The 26,426-nt window shown below is 45.8% G+C and overlaps 1 protein-coding gene across 2 annotated transcripts; it reads right to left on the bottom strand.

The window, feature by feature from the left end:
- LOC124480839 (basic salivary proline-rich protein 1) lies at positions 1 to 25,488 on the bottom strand. Of its 2 annotated transcripts, none has more exons than XM_047040483.1 (9): positions 25,153 to 25,488; positions 11,299 to 11,496; positions 9,879 to 9,936; positions 9,614 to 9,695; positions 9,138 to 9,508; positions 8,765 to 8,935; positions 8,358 to 8,513; positions 6,501 to 6,629; positions 1 to 3,609 (listed from the first exon to the last, which is right to left on the bottom strand). In XM_047040483.1, the coding sequence occupies exons 2-9, from the start codon at positions 11,430 to 11,432 to the stop codon at positions 3,043 to 3,045; spliced, it is 1,668 nt and encodes a 555-aa protein (XP_046896439.1). In that variant the 5' UTR covers positions 11,433 to 11,496; positions 25,153 to 25,488; the 3' UTR covers positions 1 to 3,042. The 2 variants fall into 2 exon arrangements, with proteins under 2 accessions (XP_046896439.1, XP_046896440.1); XM_047040484.1 differs by lacking the exon at positions 25,153 to 25,488 and adding an exon at positions 12,591 to 12,988.
- Between the last annotated feature and the right edge of the window lie 938 nt (positions 25,489 to 26,426).

Below are 26,426 nucleotides of genomic sequence, written 5' to 3'. Positions count from 1 at the left end.
GGTGCTACTTTATTACAAAAGTAAAAACTTGACTTTGATATTTTATTATTATATAAAACATTACAATCTTCTGCATACCTGCACAATTATATAATAAGATTTTTTCACATGAAACCCTGTGTCATCTTCACAAATGTACAACTTCGGCTACAGTAGCTGTCACAGCATCAATAATGCCACACAACATATACCTGAATTGGGAGGACAGGGGTATCTTAAAACTTGGTTCAACACAACATTTGTGATAACCACCATTTTGCAACAACAATCTCATTAGGTGTTTTGAGTTATGAACAACATTGGTACAACTACAGACTATTATACATATTCATCAGTATATGTATGTGCAATTGAAAAAAGTCCTCATCGAGTGCTCTTCAACGGTACATTGTGAAACATTAAAAAGTAACACAGACCAGGTTTGGCTTGACCCCCAAACTCCCCCCATTCCCTCTTCAAAGACACGCTCTACCCCAGCCCAGGAAGAAACAAGACGACAGAGGAGAGAGGATTGCATTGGTAAGTAGACAAGTGAGTGAGGTTGAGCAAACCAGGGTCTGCTGCCTCCTTCCAAATGGCATTGGTTTGTGTGTGTATGTGTGTGTGTGTGTGTGTGTGTGTGTGTGTGTGTATGTGTGTGTGTGTGTTAAAGAGAAAAAGGAGTCATATGGTTTGCAGTGATCCTCATCCAGCTTTCTGCCTTTTCTCCTCCCTCCCCCACACTCTGTCACTCCTTCTCTGTACAGAGCAGCAGTGGCAAGCAACCTCTCACTACCTCAGCGGTTCCTCCCCCTCCTTCCTCTCTCACTCTCTCTTTCTCAAGTTCGCTCTCTATCTCTCTCTCTTTCTTTGCTGTTTTTTGTAAAGACTGTAAAAACAGCTTCTGACAAAAAATATTGTTAACAACAACATCAAAATAACAGTGAGAAATCAATTAGGTACAGTACCAAAATAAGTCTGTTTTTCCATTTGTCAAAACATGCATTATTTTCAAGCAAGAAAAGTGCACCAACAACAACAACACAGAGAAATGGAACCAGGGCCGTCTTCATGGCAGTGGCACACGCTATTTAAACACGGCGTATGAGGAGTCAGAAAGAACAGAAACAGTGCATTTTGAAAATACACTGTGCATTTTAAATGCACATTGTCATGGTAAGCCTGTACACAGAAACACACTTTAGTCTTCAATCTGCACTTGTGTCAGACATTAGTCTGATATGAGCTCCATCCATAACATGTCCTAATCCTCTCTGTCCCTGAGCATTCTCTGTCCCTGGTCCCACTGGCCTGGATGAACTAAAACCCACGTGTTGTGTTTTCTTAGTTCATTCCTTCCTTTATGTTTCCCAAAGCAACAAAACAGCAAAGGCATTGTTTACAATGGAACAGAACTGAGCGCAGGCTACAGAGGGAGGAGAGAGGGAGCGGGGCAACCTTCCAAAGGAAGCTCACTGGCGATTGGGTGCCCAGCATTTTATTTTCCTTGGATTCCAAACCTTCAATCACTGTTCTTATGGCCAGTCTTGAGCCCAAAGAGCAACAGTGGAGTCTTGGCCGGAGACTGAGGAGCGAATCAGGGCTCTGTTAGACAAACGCACTTTACTACAATTATTGAACAAGCCAGCCAACAGGCCTGCAGCAATATGCCATTACTGCAGCCATGTAATCAAATGTTAACAACGCCCGCCAGATATGGCACATTAACTTCCAGGACTAAAGCATCCCTTGTTGATATTTCTTTCTCCTTTTCTGTCTCTCGCAGTCCTGTGTTGGTATTGCGAAAGCTGCCGGCCATCTTGCTCTGGGAACCTTCTCTCTTCCCAAGGCTGTGACTGTGGCCGGCATGCTTTGTCCTGGCATACTCTGCCAAGAGTGGGCGTGTGTGGAGGTTGCCATGCAACAAAAAATCTGGCGCGAGAAGTTTGTAGGAAAAATATGACATTTTTAAATATTGATGATCTAATGTAATGAGTCATTATATAACAGAGTACATTTACAAACATTTCAATTTTCTTTGTGTTAGTTCTTCCTTTAGGGTGGCTATAAATGGTAAAGATACAAGTTTGCCATGTGGTTTTAAGTGACATTTGTAAGGTCACGACAACCTAAAGCTGTCTCCCTGATAGGATCTTTACATACCTCACACCTCTGACACATTTGAACTTCACAGGGAAACAGAAGTGATTGTTTCACCGTCCATAGAATAGAAAGAGGTCTAGGAGAGTGATGGGGTTTATAGTACCTCCTCTGGGTCAGACCAGGGTCATGCCAAACTGTATAGATGGATAATCATATCTGCCCGGCAACAGGGCTGTGTCAGTAGAGCAGGGAGAGAGAACCTGTTTCATATGTTTGCTTAGTGAGAGCTAAGCACAGAAAATCTCTGTGACATCCATCTGCTTATATTACATAAGCCCCGGCACAAAGACGTGTGTGTGTGTGTGACGTTTGTCTTTTACTTGTCTGAGTTTGGTCATCAGAAAGGGTTTGATTGAGACGTTGATGTTCTCTGGTTGGCATTTCCATTTGAATGAGTGTTTTCATGCTCGCCACTTTTATTTGTACAGTTCATGAGTGATAGTGCTGTTTCATGATTTTGATAGGGTGTGTTCTGTACAGTACATGCTCTTTTAAGGGTATCATATTCATAGAAAAATAAAGATATCATGTAAAATGTCACACAACGGGGGGGAGGGGGTTAAGTCAGGTGTTCAGTTGCACAACACAGATGAAATAAGATTTGAGAAGAGTTAAAGACTCTCCCTCCAGTCAGCAGGCATCAGGAGGTGTTCAGTCCGTCTGGCTATAAGTGGGCCATGCCAGGTCAATGACGGAAGATCTGGTTCTGTTGGGTTTGGACTGTGACCCTGTCTTAGCTTAGGATAAAAACAAATAGTTCCTCTTTTAGCATGTTCCTGCTGGATTCCTATGTACACCATGTTGTTGGCAACTCATTATTATTGTGTCTATCAGTAGTTGGACAGAGTAACCCAACCCTATCTAGCTCTGCTAGACAGCCTGTCAGCCTGTGCAGGCTAGCTACAGACCAGTGACATACATCTCCATCCCATCGTTGAAGGTAAAGATGGTGGTGGTGCTGGAGCTGCTGGCCCCCTGTTTCACATCACTGATGGTCTCATAAAAGTTCTCCCCTCCGGGGTGGGCTCTTATTGGGGGGGGCGGTGGGCCTGGGGGGGGCGGCGGGCCTGGGGGGGGCGGCGGGCCTGGGGGGCCCTGAGGAGGCCCCGTTGCTGCCTGCTGAGGGGGCTTCTTCCTGGGCTTTAGCGTGGCGCTTCCGCTCATCACGCCATTGTTGGTTCCCACCCTCTCACGTTTCCGGTGGGAGTCGATAGTAGCATACGCAGGATCGGACTCTGCCACTGGCCAGGACCTGTCACCCACCGGCTCATAGCAGGGTTCCTCCTGGGAGCGGGTCTGGGCCCCCCGACCTTGGCCCAGGGCTCCTCCAGTAGAGCCCGCCCACCCATTTCCCCTGCCGCTGCCACTGTCCCCACCAGAACAGCGAGGCAGTGTCTTCGCTCCATTGTTCTCTGGGGGAGCTTTCTTCTTCAGAGGTTTACACACGGTGGAGTAGGTGTCTGACACCTGCAAACACAGAGACATTTGAACTCAGTTTTTAAAAAGAAAAAAAAGTATAATTATATTTGTAGTTATTCTATGTCAAGATCAACACGTTAATTTATGACTTTTTTAGTTAAGTACTGAAACTGGTCTATATGCTGTCACACTTGGTATATAGATTGAAATCAGCATTTATATTGAATGAAGTGGATTATTCTCACTGTGGAGAGGATACTTTTTCTAGTAGTACATGTCTGAATGCACGTATGCAGCGCTGTCTGAGTCCAGTCAGTCTATATATCAGTAAACATATGCCACAGCTGTATGTGTGTGTCTGCGTTCCTGTGTATGTGTGCGTACTGTGTGTGTGTGTGTGTGTGTATGTGTGTGTGTGAGTAAGTGTATTGACAGGCCCAGCTCAGTAACCTGACCTATTTTGACCAGGCAGGATAAGGCAGTGTAAACACTCTTATCTGGGATAGGAGAGAGGCAGAGTTACCTAACCACTGGATAAACCAGTTAACATTTCTCCACAGCAGCTTCAGCCCTGCGCAGATACACATGGGAATATGGTGTGAGAGATCTGGATGACTGCCAACAGCCTAAAACCTTTCTCAATGACTTTTACTACATACTGTGCATGATATTCATGAGGCGGAAAGTCTGACTCCACACATAATATCAATGGACTATATAAATGTGTGTGTGTGTGGGTGCTCCCATTATTACTAAAGCTTAGTCTTTGACAGCTATTACTCACAAATGTATGGCATGTGTTGAGTGGTGTGGGGTTCAACAGTGACATGGTGACCTCTCTGGCATTTCTGGGTCAAAATTCCTTGAGGATGGCACAGCGTCTCTGGGACGGCACAGCCTCTCTCTGTCTCTCTCTCTCTCTCTCTCTCTCTCTCTCTCTCTCTCTCTCTCTCTCTCTCTCTCAAAGGTCTCTGGAACATGGTCATGTTTGCCTTCGATGTTCACCCACAGACTAACACCTTTGCTCTGGTGCTGCAGAACAACGCTTGCTGAGCAAACAGCAGGCTCTCTCTCGCTTTCTTTCTTTTTTATCTATCTCTTTCTCTTTTTTCTCTTTCTTGCTCTCTCTGCACTTTTTCTATCCCAGAGATCTATCAGTTCCCCACATTGTATAAACTCAGCCCTGATTGATAGATTGATGGTTGACTGATTTGGTTATGGATTAACATATGATGTGCACAGCCACACAAACCTTACTTGTGGCTTTTTTTAAATTTGTTTAATATTTCGATGTGTCTTTCTTTCTCTTCTTTCTCTCCAGTCACACATTAAGCCTGCCCCCCACAGATCCAACCTGCACGTTTCGGTAAACAAAGACCCTGTGCTGTACTGTGTGTGTGTGTATGTGTGTGTATGTGTGTTTGTGTGTGCAGCATAAGCAACACAGTGCAAAAGAGGAAGGAAGTCACAAGACGAAGGGGGTTTCAGAGGTCGCCTGCTGCAGCTGTTGAGGAAGCCTGGTTTGGGTTTCTTTTCTTCCCCAACTTCTCTCCTCTTCAGAGGCTGCTTCTGCCCTCGCTCTGCTCTTTTCAAATCACACCAGCAGTCTCCAGAGACACTCTCTAAACATATGTCTGTAAATATGTCTGAAAACAACTATACCATGAGTCCTCTGGGGTTCGTTCATAAACCATATCCACCATGCAGCCAGGATGAACAGTCTCTAAACAGTTATGTGTTAGTGGGTTAGACCATATTTGAGAGATGTGATTGGTCAGGAGCAGCCAGCGCCCCCAAAGAGTAGAGAGCGGAGTGGAGAACAGGAAGGGGGGAGGAGGGAGGAGAAATGGAGTGGGAGGAGAAGCTGAGGAGGGAAGAGGAACTGGAAGGGGGTGGAACACAAGGCGGGCAGAAGTGGAAACTCAACACCTTCTGTCGGGTAAAATTGACAAAGCCCAGAGTCTACTGGACATGTCTGGGCAACTGAGAGAAGGGGGAAGGAGAGAGCAAGGGAGAGAGAGACAGAAAGAGAGAGTGCATAACCGAGACAGAAAGCAAGAGCTATAGGGAAAGGTAGAAAGCTATAGGGAGATAGAGAAAGAGACACAACTGTTCTGCAATAGTCTGATCTCAAAAAAAAGTTTAACTCCAAAAATATATTAACCACTCAATGCCACACATCAGGAATCACACAAATCTCGTTCAGAGCCTGTTCCTATACATTACATTTTGGGTCCATGAAGTTATATTTATTCCCAGTTAATCTAAACCAGCTGGTTTAGAAGGATACATTGTAATATATCAACATATTTTAACTTTAAAAGGTCAGTTGGTCTATGGTTGTATAGAGGAGAAGTTACCCTTGCCCCCCTATCCCTCCAAACCAGTCTCCCCGCCCCAGGCTAAGGTTGGGCTACAACCTCCCCCTGGTCAACCTCTCCTTCCTGGTGGACATTCCAACCACTTCCTGTCTGTCTGCAGATCCTCTGTGCATGACCCTGTCGATGGGGGAGTCGAGATCTTTCCTCACCATCCATCTTTGAAACGTCTTCAGGTTGCATAGCCCTATGTATAATGTACTTGTAGAGGAGAGCAGCTAGATAGTGTGGGAAAGCCTTAGGGGGAGGGTTTATTGTGTGAAGATGGTGTAGACCCCCACAGGAGAGCTGAAACATGAACCCCCATGTAACTAAACCATCTCCTTCCCCCACAGCCTCATCAGACTGGGAGGCAAAGGTTAACTGTGTTATGATGGTACAGCCAATCAAGAAGGAGCTCTTCAGATAAACAGACAACCAGTCACCAGTCAAGATCCCTCTAACATTCCCCTTATTGGACAAGACACAAACACCGTTCACGTCCCCTCTTTCTCTGTTTCTGTTACACACACACACAAATCACACACACACATCACACACACACACACACAGGTGCCTCACCTCCATGGCTGTCAGGGGGCCCTGTCCATTTTCCCCTAGGTGTGCTGGTACTGGGTGCAGGGTGATGATGTCATCATCCTCAGGGGGCTTCCAAATGTACTGCTCCCCGTTACCTATGAACTCTGCCTCCTAGTGGTCACACAGAGACAGACAGGTGAGCTCATCCTGTGCATGTGCCACAGCACACGTGTCATTATTAGATTAACATGAATACACAGACAGATATGGCCAGACAGATGAGCACCCATATAAAACAAACAACAAAGGTTGACTAGTGGCCAACTGTGCATGTGTGTGTTTGTGTTCATGTTAATATTTGTCTATTAATCCTGGATAAAGCTCTCGAAAGTGCTCTTTATCCCAGTGTCCATGTTGACCAGCGTAGGAGTAATGTGTGTGTATGTGTGTATGTGTGTTTGTGTGTGTTTATGCATGTTGGGGGGCGTGTGAGGGGGGTGGTCTCTGTTCTTCTTAAGTCATGACATGTATTCTAATTTTTCCTATTTTAAATAATCACATTATTTGGATATTCTGAACAATTTGTGACAACAAATACATATATGGACCTTTCTTTTGACAGATATATATTTGAAAATTCATTACATGAGGTAGGAGGAATGAAAGGTTTCTATGTTCCATCTGGTTAGAGTTGTAAGTGATAAAAGTGAAAAAATGAATAAATGTAAAAGGGCTGCAAAACTGGCCTCAATATGAACATACTATTAATTCCTCAGGTTGCACAGCTACCTGTATGCTGCTTCATTCCTATATCCTTTTCACACAACACAGACACACACACACACAGGCAACTTGGCAGAGAGCCTACCTCTTACATAATCTACCCCTCCACTCTCAACTTTGGCTGCTTACACCACATATGGCCCACAGTGCAATAGATGTCTCTCTCTCCCCACACACACAACTAACATGCAAAAGGTGGTCTCTGCAAGAGAGCACACAGAACAGCTCTCTCCAGATCTTATGAGCTAGAGAGTACACTCAGAGCCTGCACAAACACAAACATCAGAACTGCACACACACTCACACCCATGTTTTCGATACAAAAACCAACAGTATCCATGCATGAAAATGAGCAGAAACATAGATTCATTAACACATACAGGTCACACCCATTGCTAAGATAATACTGTTTACACAGCCTTGTCAGTCTGTTCAAACTTGTGATGCAGCAGATTAGAATCACCTGGTCTCTCAAACACACACACACACTCTCTCACACACTCCACTTGCTGCGTGTTAGAAAAACAGGTAGGACTGCCAGGACTGACAGGAAAGGTTAATCATTATCCAAGCATTGTCCCTTGGTTTCCCTCTCTGGTGTGGTCCAAAAGCTGACCTCCAGTGTTTATATAAACACAGCTTCTCAACGAGCCTCTGCTCTGATAACCCTATAGAACTTTAAACTTTAAAGCCAATGCATATGGCAACTGAATGACAAGTGCACCTTGAAAACAAATGTGCAGTGTAGAAGGAAGTAGCTTTTCACCATGCCAAACAGAATCGTTGCAGGATTGCGAAAAAGACAATGTGTCAGAGTGTCTCTTTTCACCAGACATTCTCCCTTCCTACACATTATCTGTGATGATCTGTCAGTTTTCTACTAATGGGGAGATAGCAGTTTGATGGCAGTTTGCTCCTGCAGGGCTCAGAATGGTGATAAAGATCTGTTCTCCGTCAGCACAGAGCAGGAACAAAGTTAGCAGGCAGAGCCCTCTAGTGGTCATTGGCAAAAAGGACATGTTCCTATCACTCCTGTTGAACAAACTATATTCATAGCGCTGTGTATTAAACGTAATGTTTATTGGTCCAGGCAGCATGTTATGTGATGCGGCATACCTTGGGGAAGGAGGGCAGGTGGAATGACTCCAGCTGTTTCCGTGAAATCTCCTGGATGCGGGGGAGTTGGGGGGGCAGGGCAGGGGGTGATTCTCCAACACTTGATTGGCTGTCTGACTCTCCACCATTGTTCTCCTTCTTGGTTGCCTTGTCGACCTACGATGGAATGATTCAGAAGTGGCATTATTGAAAGCTGAAAACACTCATTTATTAAATGAATCCTTTTTACTTTATATTGCGCACATGAGATTAACACAATCCTGGGACAGCTGAATCTGGATCCTTTCATATTCACCTTGAAACACCAGGTTCATGAATTACAAACACAGTTTTCACAGTCACTTTGTAAACAGACATGAGAACAAGACAACAGGACTTTGGGCCTGGGTGTGTGAGGAACGTTTTACCTTCCGGACCTTCCGAATGGAAGCATACTCTGCCGTTACCGGGTCCTGGGGGGCCAGCGAGGGGAGGGAGGACTGGGGGGAGCCGTTAACGGGGGTAGGCGGAGGCTTCCCTCTGCCTCTGCCGTCCAAGGTGCCGTTCAGCTCTCCGTGGCCATTCCCTCGGCTGCTCTCCTGAGGGACACAGCAGTAAAGATGGTCGCACACCTTAAACACAATATTGATATTCAAACACTCATAAGTGTAGGTGGAGCTATTGCCCCTGTTCTTCACTAGATAGTGTAACTCAATAGATTATCCACAAGGTGATAAAGTCCTTGGTTTGTCATGCTCAAGATTGTAATTTCGTAAAAAAAAAATATAATGTTTGATGTACATTCCCAGGGCTGTTCCCATTGGTGTTTGGGGCCCCGTTGCCCTGGGCCATGGGGCTCCGTGCTGCTCTCAGTGTGGCAGGGGTGTTGGCAGAGGTGGGGGGAGGGGCGGGGGGCATTTTGGGGTCTCCATCCGGATCTCGGACCCCTACGCTCTCGTACAGCCCGTCGTCCAGGCAACGGGTGGGGGAGGGGTTCCGCAGTCCCACCTCCGTGTAGGTGTGGTTCCTCCCCTCCCCTGGCTTACTGCCCCCCTGGGGGGAGGTGGGGATCTGGGGCAGCTGGCGCACATGGGAGGGCCGGAGGTCTGACTGGGAACGACGACTGTGGAGGAGGAGAAGGTCCATACTGGCCGGACGGTTCTTAGGAGCACCTGGACAGAAAGAGGGGACTTGAAGGTGCTGGAAACTTGAGATCCATGCAGTGGACCAGAAGAGGTTACCAGAAGAGATTTCTGGTATTGATTATCGATGATTACCATTGCAGGGCAGGCGATTGATCTCGTGAAGCCTGGTGTCGGACTTGCTCATAGAGTTGAGCTTAGGATGCCGGAGGGTACTCTGATGACACACAAACACACACAAACACACACAAACACACACAAACACACAAACACACAAACACAGAAGGCCATGTGAGAAAAGCAGAGAGCTCAGCTGTCAAAGAGAAAATCGTCGACCTGGTTGATGCACTGATAAATGAATGGACCAAAAAAAGAGACAGATGGTAAGTAAAAGAGTTACCATGTTCACAGAAGTGCCCTTCTCTCCATTTGCTGGGGGGTGCTTGCTCTTGCTTTTCCTGAGAGAGACAAGAGTGCAGAGAGGTGAGACAGGGCTTGACAGAGGCAGCACGTGCTGTAGACCACACTCCGGGGACAGGACACACATCAACCACAATACAGTACAATACTGTTGTTCATGTTCAGTTTGTGCTTTTCAGCTCATGCTCCTGAGAACATTCCTCCATGGTTGCTACTGGACAGACAACATACGTCAGTCTGGGAGCCTTGGGAGTTCTGTCGCCATGGGAGACTGTTGGTAAGACGAGAAGTGTAATGTGTGAGTTCCAGGTGTGATTAGATTGCCAGAAGAATTAGTTGTTGGTTGGTTACTCTTGGTGTGTCAAACAGGTCTGTGTACCCTGTGTCCAGTTGCACCTCTATGGGTTACTGCAGGGTAGGGCTACAGGAGGCTACTCTTCTCTTTAGGTTACACAAAGCCCTGCCTCCCCCCAGAGAACCCTGGGAAGGTGAGGCAATATCCCTGATGACAAACAGGCCATAATAACATTGTTGGTAAAGACAGAGGGAGGAGGGTCACAATGAACCGATGATGCAAGAGTAGGCCTACGTGGACTGTAGGTAACTGTATGTCAGAGCCTCAACAGTCTCTCTGTATATATACCCTGTCTCTGAATTACAGGGGATGAAACACAAAGGTTATGAGGACTGCATTCATATGAGCTCATATCCCTAAACAAATGCAAGGCTGAGCAAAACACTGCTACAGTTCTTGGTCCAGTCGGCTTGTGGGACAGTGGCTGGCCCTACATTACTGCACATCCCTGTGTTTGGACACACGCATGGATCCCATGGCAACAAAGCCACAGGCTGCCATGACTGGGTTTGTGGAGAAGCACAGCGTGTCTGGAGGGGAGCCTGATCCTTGGGCCACATCGTGCTCTCCTGCTTCAGTCTGATGAGAATCCTGTTGTCTTGGCTCTGATTCTGCCCTGTCTACTTAGTGTCCTGCCAATAGCATGCTCTCCAATGTGACAGTCCGGTCCATTTAAATGCATCAAAGCCACTCTGCTATGGACATGAGGAGACAGACTGGGAGTGAAAGAACAGGAACGATAAGAGCTGAGGACAGAGTGAGGAAGAAAACACAGGAACAAGGCGAGGGAGGGCGACTGGAGGAGGGAGGTGGAGCTGCATGAAAGAAAGAAGAAGACTGAGCTTGAAAGGAAAAGAAAATGTGCAAAGTGGAGAGAAAAAAAGCGAGTGGGAACTCAAGACTGCAGAGGTGGAGGGAAGGAGAAAGGAGGGAGTCAGATAGATAGGGAGATAGTGAGGCGCGAGGACGGAAGGAGAGACGCCAAGGACAGATAGAGAAAGAGACCGAGAGGTAAGAGAGAGGTTGTGTTGTAGAGTCGGCTCACCTCTGGCAGCCCACACAGACGAGGACGATGACGATGGTGACCACGAAGGCCGAGGCGGCAGCGATGGCCCCGAGCAGGAGCACCTTACTGTAGGTGGCGACGTCCCACAAGGCTTCGTCGGGCATCGAGGCCATGACACGCACCCTCTTACACGAGCCCTCTCACACACACATGCACACTAGGGGTGCTTTGGGGAACCTGCGGAACAAGGACACAAGGGGAGAGGGTGGTTACGGGGGAAGAAGACGCTCTTGGAGAGAGGTGAGAAATGGGTGTGTTCGCTCAGCGCTTGTGGTGTTCGCTCAGCGCTTGTGTCAGTGTCTGTGGCGCTATTTTTAGCCCGGTAGGAGAAGGAGTGGAAGACGAGCGCTAATGCAGACTGCTGGGGAGAAGCCTGGAGAGCCACCTTCATCCCCCCAGTCTGTTACTCCACCTCTCGAGCTCTGTCCCTCCACACTGTCTGACTGAGGGATCACATGATCCAAACAGACACAGCTATCACCTGTTGGAGGCAATTCATGACCAACGACACTCATTGGACAAGAGAAGAATGATCACGCAAATGTCTTCTCTTTCATGAAGTCCATTCAAATCAATTGGCTTTTTAGTGTTTGTAGAAACTTTCTGGTGTTGAAGATAAATAAACAAGTTTGATCCCCGTGGTGCTTTAGGGTCTGGCTGACGCCACACAAGACAAATAGCTTAAGCCGTCCAAAGGCTGCATTTCTTCTCCAAGCAGAATCCTTTCCCTTTTTCACAATAAGAAGTAGAGCGATTGCTCTGCGGTGATTTGCAATGTTTTATGCAGTGGCCTACATCTTGACAAGCCGAGCACAGCCGACCAACACATGGACACACATACTGTATGGTGTGCTAACTATCACACACACAAACACACATACAAACAGTATAAGCAAGGCATACACACACATGTGTGTATGTCACAGTTAATGCCTTGAGCCCTATCAATAAATCCCAAATACAGCACAAAGCTGGGCAGCTGTCTTCCTGCAGCAGGTTGATAAGAGAGACGACTGCAACCAACATGTAGCACACAAACACACATTCAGATCAACACACACACACATACACACATACACGACACGCACCATGCTGTCAGTGAGAGAGCAATGTGGCCAAAGTATTAGATTAGCACAAAAGCCAAACATCAGGGACACAACTAACAAAAGAGCAGTCAGCAAAAGGAGGTCATGGAGAGCCTGTGTGTGCATTTGAGAGTGGAGAGGGAGAGAGAGAGGGAAAGAGAGAGGGAAAGAGAGAGAGAGAGATACCGGAAGGCAACACAGGATCTGTGTGGTTCTCTGTTTCTCAGAGATAAAACTGCATTTCTTTTCCGCCATCTCATCCTTCTTCTTTGGTTCCTCACACCCTTGTGCTCCATCTGTCCCTCTTCTCTCCCAGGCTGCCTGTCTTTCTGACCCTGCAGAGATGTGAGGCGATGCACAGCGAATGAATTAGCAGAGTGAGAGGCCTCGGCAGCCTGTATGACATAGAGAGAGAGAGAGAGAAAGGCAGAGAAAGAGAGAGGGAGGGGGAGAGAGAGGTTGGGCAAGGGGATAAGAGGGCAAAGCAGGCAGGTGGAAAAGACAGGAGCTGTGAGGAAAATAGAAGGGGGAGAAAAGGGGGATAAAGAGAAGTGTGAGCAGAGAATGAAAGAAGAGAAAGAGAAGGGAATTAGACCAAGACTGAAAGTGTGAAGAGAGAGAGAGCGATAAAAAGGCCTGAAAAGGGTGGGAAGAGGGGAAGTGTGATGAGACAGAGAAGGTGAAGAGAAAGTGAGAAAGAGGGGGGAAGATTACAAGAGGGAGAGAGGGGCGAGGGGGAGGAGAGAAGGGGGAATTGGAGAGGGGTTCACTGGCAAACGGTCTCTCCCTACTGTTGCCAGTTTCTAGGGAAATGTTAAACGTAGGAATGCAAACATGCAGAGGAAAGTTTCTAGTTTGCCCAAGATAGCACTGCTTCAACAAACAACCGACAGTGTTGCTCTGCACAAAGAACACACACACGAAGTGATGGCATTCTTATCACGGGTTTCACACACCAATATTGCATTTATCATTTATCATGAATATGAAGATGAGGATGATGATAATGATGATGATGATGATGCGCTTTGTGGGGAAGCAGTATAACAGTGCTATGCAGTGGTGCAGCATAACCACACAGAAAACAATACTTCCTCTTACAGGCAACGTTACCAGGACACAACATCAGAACCTCAGAGAAAACAGTGAGCTCATCAACACACCTCACACAGGATGTATGCAAGGTGTTGCTGATATGCTCTGGTATGCATCTTTATGACTCGTGAGATAGTTCAGAGCCACTCCCATCCCCACCCTAACACCCAGCTGTTTCAAGCTTCACAGCCCAAGAGCAGTGCTTCTGAGCGGGGGACTTTCTCCACACTGTTTCTCCACAGCCGGCCCCTAGTGCCCTGGCCTGGTTATCCATTAATGGTCCGTCAACTTCCCCAGAAGCCTCTTTTCACCATGGGATTAAGGGACCAAACTCTGATGCAATTTTCCTAATAGTTGCTAGGGAGTCACAGGGCGGATGTGAGTTGGTATAAGTTAATTGGTAAGTTGGTATATTTGTGTGTGTCTGTGTGCGTTTCTGCATGCGTGTGCACTTCTCCTTCAGTGATGAAAGACACAATAGTGGCTGTGTACTGCTTGTAGCGCCCCCCCCCCCCGCCCAACGCCCTCTCCCCCCCCCCCCCCCCCCCCCCCCCACGCCCTCTCCCCAGGCTGGAATCACAAGTGTTCTGGGATGATGCCGTGGTCTCTCTGGAGTTCCTCTCACACAGACATCACAGTCTAGCTACAATCCCAGTCTTAGTGGGTCAGTGATGCACATGTAAACTACGTCAGATCAGCTTGTAGACAGGGAGAGAAAGAGAGGCAGAAAGAGAGGCAGAAAGAGAGGCAGAGAGTGGTAGAGGGACAGAAAGGCAAAGAGAGAGGAAGAGAGAGAATGTTTCGGAACATTTTGCAATTGCATTAACACACACAAACACACACACTCACACACATACTCACACACAAACATTTGACGTGTTTTGCATCTTCCTATTTGTATTGATGTGTGTTCTATGATTGATGATGATTAAGTTATCTGATAGGTGTTGATAATTGCACGTCTCCCTTCACTGTGGACAGTTTTGACAACATTGTTTAACCGGAACATACATGCCAATCCAGCATATTGAAATTGAGAGAGAAACAGAAGCAGAGAGAGAGAAAGACAGCGATAACGAGTGAAAGATGGCAGAGGAAGAGAGTAAAAGAGGGAGATGGCAACATGGTCACAAACATAGAGGCGAGTTCATCAGAGGCCCGGTCCCTGGAATATTAAAGCAGAGAGTAGAGGACGAGGAGGATGATAGAAATCACATTATGTCTAGAGCAATCTCTCTCCCCTCCCCCCCCCCGGGACACAGCCCCCAGCACAACACGGAGCATGCAGCACGGAAAGAGCTCAGCTTAACCTCAACAGTCACTTGACACTCACACACACATGCACATACACACACACACTAATGCCATCCAATAACATCTCAATATTCCATGGCATCCTCCATGTGGATGTGGATGTGTGTTTGACTCCTTCTTGGTAGCCAAACGAGCCCACGCCACAGAACCCACCAGAGTCATAGTGTTATTGGGACTGTCTGACTTGCGGTTTCCACCACCTGTCTTTGACCTGCCTGCAGCGGTGACGTCACAGCAGAACAGTGAAGTCACTGTCCTTTTACACACCTGGGGTACATCCTCTTCTCTGCCTCTACTTCATTAACCAACACACACAGCCACCACAGTTACAACAAATGCAGTATGGTGTGTGTGTGTGTGTGTTTGGGAATGTGTGTGTCAGTGAGTGTACAATGTACAGTAAGGTGTTATCTTTGATTAGCCACTGGAAAAAAATAACCAAATAGCTAGTAAATGATGGGCCAGGATGAACCGAGCATTGTTCTCTACATGCAGTACCCTAAACCCAATCTGTCAAAGAGAGTCTATTCAGTATGTAAATACTGGAGACAGACTAGCCTGGTTAAGAGACAGCATGTTCCAGTTCTTTAGTCTCCAGACTGGATGAGCCTTAGTCAGTGGAAGGCTGAGTAAGGCTGAAATACTTATAGAGTTTTGATCCCCTTTCAACACGCAGGGCGAGGTCTTTGTGCTCCTAGTTTTGGTCTAATTAACCCGAATGAGGCAGAGCGGAGGCAACATTTAAGATTTTAAATGTATTCTTATGGGATTGGGAATCCTCCCACTTACTTTCCGTCTCTATTTTTATTTATATTCCTCTCTTTCCCTCTCTTCCTCTCTCCTTCTCTTTATCACTGCTCAAGTAGTTAAGTAAGTAACAGCTCATTACTTTAATGATGTTGCTGTGGTGAGCTGTATGCTTACCCATGCAGTTTACTTTTATCACAACAACTTGGGAATAACAACCAAAACACAAACCCAATTGTATAATAAAATCTAACTACATTGACAATCCCAGCTAAGTGTCACACAAATGCATGTAGTATAATAAAAACCACTTAACCATTGATTTCTAATGAACATTGAAAAGGAATCCACCATGAAATGCTTTTACTAAGAGACAATGTGGAGCATTGGGATCCACATAGAGAGAAGAGCCCCCAAACAAACTAAGCCCCCACTGCATTTGGTAGCAAAACTAACTGAGGAGATTGACTGAGTAGAATAAATTAGCTCTCAGGATTAGCAGGAAGTAGAGTTTCTCTTCAGAGGAGTCAGTCTCCACCTGCTAGGTAGAGAATCTGACAGCCAGAGATATCCAGCCCCGGACCTATCCCCGCTCCTCAGCTCTCCTCAGCTCTCCTCAGCCATCCTCAGCTCCCCGCCTTTCCTTTAGATGCATTATTCATCTGTGTGCCGATTTGGAGACGTCCAATCCCCCCCCTCTCCCTCCCTTCTACATCCCCACCCTTCCCCAATCCCGCAGCTCTGAGGAACGCGAGACAGACACAGAGAAAAAAAAACTGAGAGAGGTAGACAGAAAGAGAGTGATAGAGAGACAGACAGAGAGAAAGAGAGAGAGAGAGAGAGAGAGAGAGAGAGAGAGAGAGAGAGAGAGAGAGAGAGAGAGAGAGAGAGAGAGAGAGAGAGAGAGAGAGAGAGAGAGAGAGAGAGAGAGAGAGAGAGAGACTAAGTCGTTCAGTGCTGTGATGTATAGAAACATCCCAACAGGATTTCAAATGATCCAATGATCCATGTGCTCTGAGGGTCTCAAGCTATGCTGCTGTCTGAACTGAGCAGATTAATGGGAACTGCTAAGGAGTCTTAAAGCTAGGCCTGGTCACAGTAAGGGACAGACCACAACATGGTCCACCTGCACACAAATGCCACCTTCATCTTCAGACACACGTTGAATAGGTCACACTTTTGCATAAATGCACACTCACGTCTGTGTTGGAACTAATGATGACCCCATGCCCCCACCCCCCAGCCTGATGATAGTAATAGGTCTGGGTGACAGGAAGACCGTCTCAACCCTGACCCAGTTTCAAAGCCACAACTCTGCCTAGTCTCCATGCTCATCTCTTTTGACAGTGCACCACTTAAACATACCAGGCCTCTTTACTACAGTGTTTGACGGACAAGTGGTCACACAAAACAGGACATTTGTGTCTGTGTGTGCAGGTGTGTTCAAGCAGCACCTGGACATGTTTGATGAGCCAGTGTGTGCGTATGTTGTGTATGTGTATGTGTAAGTGTATGAATGTGTATGTGTGTGTGTGTGTGTATGTGTGTGTGAGAGCGCAAGGGGGAGGGTAGAAATAAGGGCGTAGGCTGGATCAGAAGGATTTCTGATTAATCTGTGGTTGTCACACAGCCGAGCTCTGCAGAGCTCTGAGCTCTTAGACTCGGCAGCTGGCAACACATACATGTGTGTGTTGTTCACACATGCGCACACACACACATACTGTAGGATGTAATATTTCATAAATAATATTCAAGGTCTAATGGGCAGGTGCTTCAGTGTTATAGGTTATTACACTGTCTGACTATATACTCAATATTTATGACATATGAATGGCAAAAAAAATGCATCCGTAAACCAGCTATGCCATTTAAACTAAAATCTTAGATTAATATAATCCAGGCATAAAAGATAGTTTCACTCTGCAGTGAAATATGTAAAACTGTAAAACTATCACATTTTCTAAGCCCTCACTGCTGTCAGTTTGACCTTATTTGTCAGTTTAGTGCCACAGCCTTGACAAATAGCTAATCTGATTGGTTCAAAGAACTCTTGGGAGCCAGTCATTTAGAAAATAAAAGACCAGGGTTTATAGTGGATTACATCATGTGGGTTTCACCATGACACATCAGGGCCAATTTTATTCATAGGAACTGACCTACAGAAACCACCTACCATTGCCATTACACATGTAGGAGAAATAACAGGAGCGAGAGATAGTTTCTACTGTATCTTACAACTCCCCAATCATACACAAATACACACTTATACACACACAAGCACACACAAGCACACACAAGCACACACAAGCACACACAAGCATGGCAATGCCAGATCCCGGGTCTCTGGTGGCGAGTGATGTTTTCACACTTGTATGGGGAGATTTCTATTTCTGCTCAGAGCCAGATGACTCAATTATTCATCGTGGATGCCTGCGCCTCGTGCACTGACTGCACTCACTTTTCCTCTAAGTGCAGCAGTGCATGTGTGTGTGTGTTCACTTAAAGGACCTCTAAGAAATGCAGGGGCCCTGGCACGCTATGCCACACAGGATGGAGAGAACGAAGGGAGAGAGGAGAGAAATATTAACCAGGAGTAGAAAAGGGGATGAGGGGATGAGGGGATGAAAGGAGGAGTACAGGTCATATTTGTATGTAGCCTGTAGTTGGTTTTAATCTGAATACTGCACCGTGGCCTCTCTCCCCTCCTGTCACCACAGATAAACCCTCCATGCCTTTATGAGGAGGGTTTGTATTTCTAAGCCACACCTATGCAGACCTCCAGTCTTGCACTGGTGGTTTTACCCCTGAGACCACAGAAAACAGTCACAATGCATCGATGTGGTCGTTGCCAGACCAACCTCCTCCTTCTCCCCTCTCTGCCCCCTCTGTCCACTGTGCAACCGCTTGACACCCAGGTGAGCCAAGGCAGCCTGTCAGCTGGGGGTGAAGGGTGAACAGGCAGGCAGTCAGACAAGTGTCTGGGCCTACACGCAACTGCAGACTGGTGGCCCTGGAAAACATTTATCACCCCCCCCTTAGAGAGCAGTGTGTCTACACACACACACACACAGTATTCCCTAGTGTACATCAAGCTGATCTGACTTGTAGGGCTGGCCTTATTTCCCTCAGGAGGACTCTAGCTACGTGAGGCAATAGGAGCAGTAATACATACAGACGCCTCCACACAACCATTTACAACATATCGCTGGGCCAACAGCTCTCCCTATCAGCTCTGTCCATCAGACAGGATCTCTCTCTGACAGACCACACACACACACACAAGCACAAACACACAGAGCGCCTTCTTTTATCCATTTTAATGTGCAATTTAGAGCAGTCCTCAGGGGCTTCTCTGGACCCAGTACTCAGTCTATCTATGACATCCACTCTGTGTCAGCATTCTACAGTATAAATCCTAGTTCATGTTAATATGTTTGTGTGAGTGTGTGTGTGTGTGGGGGGGAGAGAGAGAGAGAGAGAGAGAGAGAGAGAGAGAGAGAGAGAGAGAGAGAGAGAGAGAGAGAGAGAGAGAGAGAGAAACTAGAGAGGAAGAGAGAGAGAGGGAGGGGGAGCAAAGGGGAGGGAGAGAGCAGCCCCCTCTCAGTCTTTCTCTGTGACTGGAACAGTAACATAGCAGCCCTCCGCCCCCGTGGTTTTGGGTGAGTCATTCTCTGCATCTGCAAGGTTGCAGACAATCTCAGATGCCTCGATAAGCAAACCAACGTCTTTGTGCTCACATGAGAGTGTATGTGTGTACAAGCTTGAGTGTGTGTGAGTGTGACATTTGGAAGTTACAAAGGCGGGGTGACACTGACCCGACAGGGTTAAGGTGACTGAGAGGATGCAGGCAGGCACCCACCCAGGGTAGTTGCACAACCATCCATAACCTGTCACAGATCTTTTTATTGTTATGTGCTGGTTTGAGTCAAATATTGAGTGTAACACTCAATGAACACTTTTAACACCTCCATGCAGATAGGGAGAGAGCAAGAGAGAGAGAATCAGTAGGGAAAAAAGGAGAGAGAGAAATCAAGAGAAAGAGAGCTCCTGCCAGGCAGTGACTGTGAGGCCATCGATTTGATTCAGTTTAGAAGCCATGTCAGCCTCAACAATGACAGATTATGGAAAAACATAATCCCAGGTGAATTTCACAAACTGCCCTCCCTCCCTCCCTCATCCTCCTCCACAGAAGAGTGAGCACTACAGATGGAGCAGAGAGAGTGTGGTGGGTGCCTCTCCTGGTGAGTCATTACAGCAGTCTCAAGGCCAGCTCCCTCGCACCTCCCCACCTCCACAAGGCTAATGCACTGACGAAGAACTACACCTGGCCATCCTCACAGTACACTGACAGAGATGCAGCCAAGACATCAGAAGGCCACTCTGCACCTGGCAGTGCTGTGTGTTGTTTAATCTACACTTCACAGTCCAGTTTTCCTGGTTCTGTGAAGACTGGAGCAGGAGGGTCAAATATGGTGTGAATCTTTTAACTGTCGGATTTGGGGGGTGGTCTGATGATGGTGCTTGTTTAATGACAGATTGATCATTGTGCGAGCGGTTGTGATAATTGGTTTAATAACGTGTGTAGCTCTAGTAGTTGGGTTAGTACAGATGCTGTGATGCTGGTACTTTTAAAAGCTCCTGTTCCGTATCGATCAGACCAGTGAATGGAGGACACTCACAGCAGGTGCCTCCATTAAACACAGACACACACCTCTACCCACATATGTATGAAAAACAAACACATACACACAGACCAGCACACAGAGAGGCTCACATTACACAGGAGCTGGCAGAGATGGGAAGAAGGGAGCAGGAGACAGAGAGCGAGACACCGAGGATGGGAGATGAGAGGAAGTAGCAGAGAGAGAATGACACAGGTGACAAGATGAAGAAAGAGAGTGGGAGTAAAGAAAGGGAAAGAGAGAGACAGACTGTTTTCTCTTTTTGTTGTACGATTCCCATCTGGGACAGTAATTTTCTTTCATGTGGAGGTGAATATATAAATAACTAAATTAATTCAAAAAAATCCCAAAATAGGGCCCTGAGTTCCGGCCCTCATTGTCTCACTCAAAACACACACACACAAACCCACCCACACACAAACACACTTACACACACATACAGAGAGACACTTCCACACACAGCTATCCTAAATTCAACAATGGTCTGTTCAGTATCACATTTTTTAATAAGGCAATTCAGTTTTCTTCTGATGTTTGAAGAGGAACACCAGAGGTTTAACGACTTGATTCTTTCAACAAAACTTGAATCTTTATCTGATTTTGACTATTTCCAGAATGGAAACTCTAGAATAGGTGTGTTTCACATCCACGGTTTTGCTACCAAATCACCACCTCTTGTGTCACTGCTTTACTTGCACAATACAACCTGGCTCCAAAAATAGCTCTCTTTCTGAAGCTCAGGTTCTTCTCTTGATCAAGACCTAGATAGACAAGTATGTGCTGAAAGAACATAAAAAATGTCACTGCAGAAACCACAACTTCTCTGCACAGCATGAGCAGATAGCGCGCACACACACATACCCAACTGCATGAGAGGGAAATGGAAGGAAACAGAAATATCAAATGTGCTTTGCAGCTAAACAAACAACATACTCCTGGGTTCCTATTTGTGGGTGTAGGCATAGATTGTAGATTGAAAAGATGTTATACATTCAAAGGTTAATTATGTGATAATATACTAAATATAGAAACACTTTCTATCATAGTTGGCATGTAACTTGGTTACCAGAAATGTTACACTTACAATGTGTGGGCATTCTCTAACGTTTTATTTTTTCATCATTTGGCAAACACATTTAGCAGCTACAGGAAGGTCTGAGTGGAACATCTCATATTTGTGTTTTGCCAAAAAAGCACAATTTGGCATTTAGCTTGTTCCAAAATAAGTCCATCCCCTAAAGTGATTTGAACTCTGGTTGTTGTAGCTTGATTTTGGTGTGACCTATAGCCTTAAAACATGCTGAGTTTGGAAAGACGTTGACGTGATCTTCCTCTAGTCCAACAGTTCTTATTAAAAAGTATCAGTAAAGCCGGAGGATTGTCTTACAAAACCAATCAATACTGCATCTGACTCACACTATTCCTCTGAGCATACCACTCTATCCATGTATCTCTCTGTCTTTCTTCATTTCTCTCTTTCTCTCCCTCTCTGTCTTTCACACACAAACACAGAGACACACATATGCAGTGTATCACAGTCTTTCTGTTCTTATTCCTTTTCCTCCTCTGTTTATATTCAGATATAAGTCTTCATCTGACTGCCTTGTTATCAAGGTTTACTCCACAGACCACGCTGTGCACCAGCTCCAGTTCTATAACTGCAGAATTGTCTCTACAAACTATGTGGGACATCATTACAGTCTGCTGTTTATTCATGCTCTCAGGGATCATTGTACATGGCTACTGCTGTAAATGGTTTATTTCTCTTCAGTTGAGGGTTACAGCTAGATGACCTCCTCTGAGGGAAGGCAATAAAACATAACTAAGTTGATAACAGTTATCTATGGTGCTGTCCGTAGACACTCAGTGTCATCCTAGCTGAATAGACAACACATCTCTGTCTGATGGAGGCTGAGGAAGAACAGATGTTTATGAGAGGGATGGGAAAACGATGGAATGTAGAACGACGTAATGACTACCGTATCTTACGAACTATAAGTCACACTTTTTTTCATAGTTTGTCTGGTCCTGCAACTTACAGGTGCGACTTATACCTTATATCAAAATATATATAATTTAACATGTTTTTAAACGTGAATTCATATGTGATGCACGCTTACTCTCTGCATGTACATGGAAGGAAACTACCGTTATTCTTACAATCCTCACATGGCTGGATAACTATCTGTTGGGCAGGAGGGGATGTATTAGCGGGACCTTCCAGGTGGAGGTGATCTACACAGGTCTTTGGCAGCACTATGCTCCATTTGCCATCCACTCAACGTCACATCATCACAAAGGGCATGCAAAGTCTCCATACTTTGATTGAAATCAATACCTTTCTCTAATGCACATCAGGGCTGCAAGAGTTCCACATGTATGTGTGCCCCTCCCTCATTGCTTCATGCCTGGACTGTATAATCTCTATCTCCTTCCCATGAGATATTTATGATAATTGTACGCATGAGGTCTGTGCCGGGACTTGGCTTGGAGTGTCAGAGAAAGAGAGGGAGGGAAATAAAGAGTAACGAGTGTGTGTGTGTGTGTGTGTGTGTGTGTGTGTGTGTGTGTGTGTGTGTGTGTGTGTGTGTGTGTGTGTGTGATTGTGTGTTGGTGTGGTGCAATGAGTAGTGTGAATCTCATTCCCTGTCATCTGCTGTGCTGCTATAGCAAGATGGTTTGCTGTCAGTGTTTCAGCAGAAAGCATGTTTCAAAACGTAAAGAAGTCTAGTATGACTTTCTGTTTAAATGGAAACCATTCACTCAAGCAACTATAGATATCACTTGGTTAGTCAGTTATTCTGAAGCTTCATGTCTTACACTCTCTCCATCTTCTCTCTTCTTTACTTCTTTTCCCTCACCTGGCAGCTCAATTTCCTCCCAGGTTCTCATTTCATCTCACCCTCTCCTCTCTCATCCCTCCCTTCTTTTTTTACTGGTTCCCTTCTCCTCCCCTCCCTTCCAATCATCCCCCTGGTCTCTGTAATGCCTCATGTGGTCAAATACACAGCATTGATAATAGAAGGGGATTTATCCAGTCATGGATATGGCTCTGACGCTGTTGGCAGGCTGAGGCCCAGCTCTCTATGCCCAGACAAGGGCCAGTCTGCCCGGGTATCTGGCCAATCTACGCCCCTAATCCTCCATAATGTACACTAGCCCACAAATACACACACACGAAACAGCAATCTGTTTGGGTGAATGGCAAATCTACACCTTGATCCTCGAAGCACCATTTACTTTGACCCTTAGCCAAAAGAATAAGCCAACGTTTTCAAAACACTCAATCTTAGTTGTGTATGTGTGTGTTTGGGGAAGGGGCCGATGTGCCAGTCCATGCAGGTGTGAAGGGTAAGAGGGGAATTGAAGGAGGGTGAGCTCCTGTCCTGTCGCCATGGGTAACACAGGAAGGGTTCCTGTGCCCAGTGGGGGCCTGCTGACTGTTCTGTCACCCTGCAGAGGAGACTTGTTCTGCCTTTAAGCATTCAGCCAGTGCCTGAAGTAGACAAGCTTGATGTTTAATACATAGAGGGGAAAATACCATGACAGAGGAACGCTCCAGGAGAGACACATTAGGCTTACTGGCACTGAGAGAGAGAGAGAGAGAGAGAGAGAGAGAGAGAGAGAGAGAGAGAGAGAGAGAGAGAGAGAGAGAGAGAGAGAGAGAGAGAGAGAGAGAGAGAGAGACTTCTGTCTGTTGGTAGAAGAGCTAAGAATAGACTTGTACAGTTTAAATGCTACTGTACTGAATCCTACAATTGTACTATATCCTCAAGTTGTTTCTGTGTGTTTGTGTGTTACATTTATAATACAAACTCCTATAGACAGACAATTGATCTGAGTGCCTGCCTCTCCCAGTTCACTATTTCTGTGAAAGCAGTGTGATTCTGGGCATCACTCCATAATGAAGCAGGACCAGCAGCCTCAGGGGTGACTTTGCTGTTTAAATCAACACAATGAGTTTAATGAGGTGACAAAAAAAACACACACCCATGCACACATAGTATGGAAACCCTGGCTGCATAGTGAGAGGATTTCATTCATCTAAATGCACCAAGAACCCTGCTCTGAAGCAGCACACATACACACTCTGGCACATGAACATGCACTACCAATTTCCCAAAACACATTCAAAGTTCATTGCTCATGAAACTCATACAAGTGCCATTGTCAAGAAAATGATATTTTGTTGATGTAATGGTCAAGCTGTTTCAGTAGATATAGGTGACAATATGTCTACAATTGCTACAACTCTCTCTGTTTGGCAAAATTATCTGTCAGAATCAATCCATGCTGGAAACCAACTGTCCACTCCCTGTGGTGCCTGTGGTCATTAACCTGTACTTCTGATCACGGGGCCTCCTGACCACCTTAATGTGTTCATTATCATAATTAACGAGCTTAACTTCAGTTAATTAATCAAGCCTTTCTAATCAAATCCACCTGCTCCCATGAGTCATCATCATAACACAGGTCTGACAGCTCCAAAGAGAGACTTATATATAAACAGTCAGATGCATATCCGTATAAAATGTTGAGTGTTCGACCAAGAAATATTGACACTGACCTAACCCTAACTTTGACGCTGATTGACCCCTCTATTGACTGACCTCTAAATTACCATTTGTAGAGCATTAAGTGGACATTAATTAAGCTGAGATGCATTAACTTATTATGTAGAGGAAAAGCAAGAAATTCCCAAGTGACCCATGCAAGTTTCACACATCGCTGACCGATTGGCTACTTCAGCCATGAATCATTGATCAGACAGGTGGAATCGCCTAGAATAAATCAACAGAAATGAATGTTGTCCTGTTTCGCCCTGAAGAAAAAACGGGACATTTGAATAAAAAGTAAACCCCAATCAAACCCCAAAAAGCACATCAATATGTATCATGTAATTTACTCACTCAGCTTCACTAACGTAAGGATGGAGCGATGTCGCGCGGCATCCCGGTCTGCAAGCTCTTCAAATGAGTTCTCTTGGGACAGAGCGCGCCTCGTATTTCGCAATCATTCTTTGCAAAGATACACCCTCCTCACAACCTTCTGCAACCTTTCTTCTTTTATATCAAATGACTAGGCAGCATGCTAGAAACTGTTGGTTTTGTTGTTTTGAGTAGTCCGCCTTTGCGTTTTGGAACAGAGTTGACAGCGGATTTCTATTTCAGAGGATGCTTACGCGCAATCGAAGGGACTCGCCTCTTGGTTTCTCATCCAGCTCCATCCGTGCTCTCGGTTGCTCGGATGAGCGGCAGCATGTGACAGAGGCAGGCAGGCACCATACCCATTCAGTCGAGCCCAGATCTCAACCTAGCGCCCTCCAACGGACGGCCCCCGAAATAAGAACTAATGGTTCTTGTGATTGTGTGGAGCATTCTTTATTATTCACGATAGTGAATTATTCATATTCTTAATAATAGCATCTGCATGTAGGCCTATTTCCAGTCACGCCTCGATGATATTTTCTCATTGTAACTGAGACATATATCTCATTGTATTTGGTTACATATTTGGTGTGATATTCGTCATACCACATGCATAAACATGCGCCTATACCTGCAGACAGGCCACCTTGTAGTTTGCCATGGTGGGATATGTCTTATTATAGAATATTCTTAGTCCAGCCTACATTCTCATCTTGCCCTTTATGGCAGATAATCTATAATCTAGAGAGACAACGTCAAAATAGTATCCTGATTAATTTCCCATTCACAGCAACAATGCAACAAGGTGTAGAGGTTATCTGTCTGAACAAAACTTCACATTCTCTTCCTCTATTTTTATCAGTGTATCTGTGTGCTTGTTCAGCAGCTCCAAATATAGCCCCAATTAGTAGTCATCTATTCACAAGCAGCACACCCAGTCTCACTGCTAGTTGCCACCTGGTGTTGTAGGACATGGAATCCAGACATTAAGGACAGAGATGGAATCCATTTTGCTCTTGTGTCTCCAGCGGACTCACACACGATAAATTGGTTGTCAGTGGTGCGTGTATGTGTGAGTCTGTGTGTATGAGTATCTGTGAGGGCGTCCGAGAGTGAGAAAGAGCAAGGAAGTGAGAGTAAGAGTGGAAAGAAATGGAAAGGGATTCTTTCAAAGAGAGAAAAGACGCCTCCCTTTCAGTTCGTCTTTGTGCTGCTGCCCGCCATAAGCCAGACTCTTGGGTTTCGTCTACAATGGC

Source organism: Hypomesus transpacificus, chromosome 18 (genome assembly GCF_021917145.1).
Source record: "Hypomesus transpacificus isolate Combined female chromosome 18, fHypTra1, whole genome shotgun sequence".
NCBI classification, from domain to species: domain Eukaryota; kingdom Metazoa; phylum Chordata; class Actinopteri; order Osmeriformes; family Osmeridae; genus Hypomesus; species Hypomesus transpacificus.
Note: the sequence above shows the minus strand (reverse complement) of the source record. Positions and strands in the feature narration are given on the sequence as shown.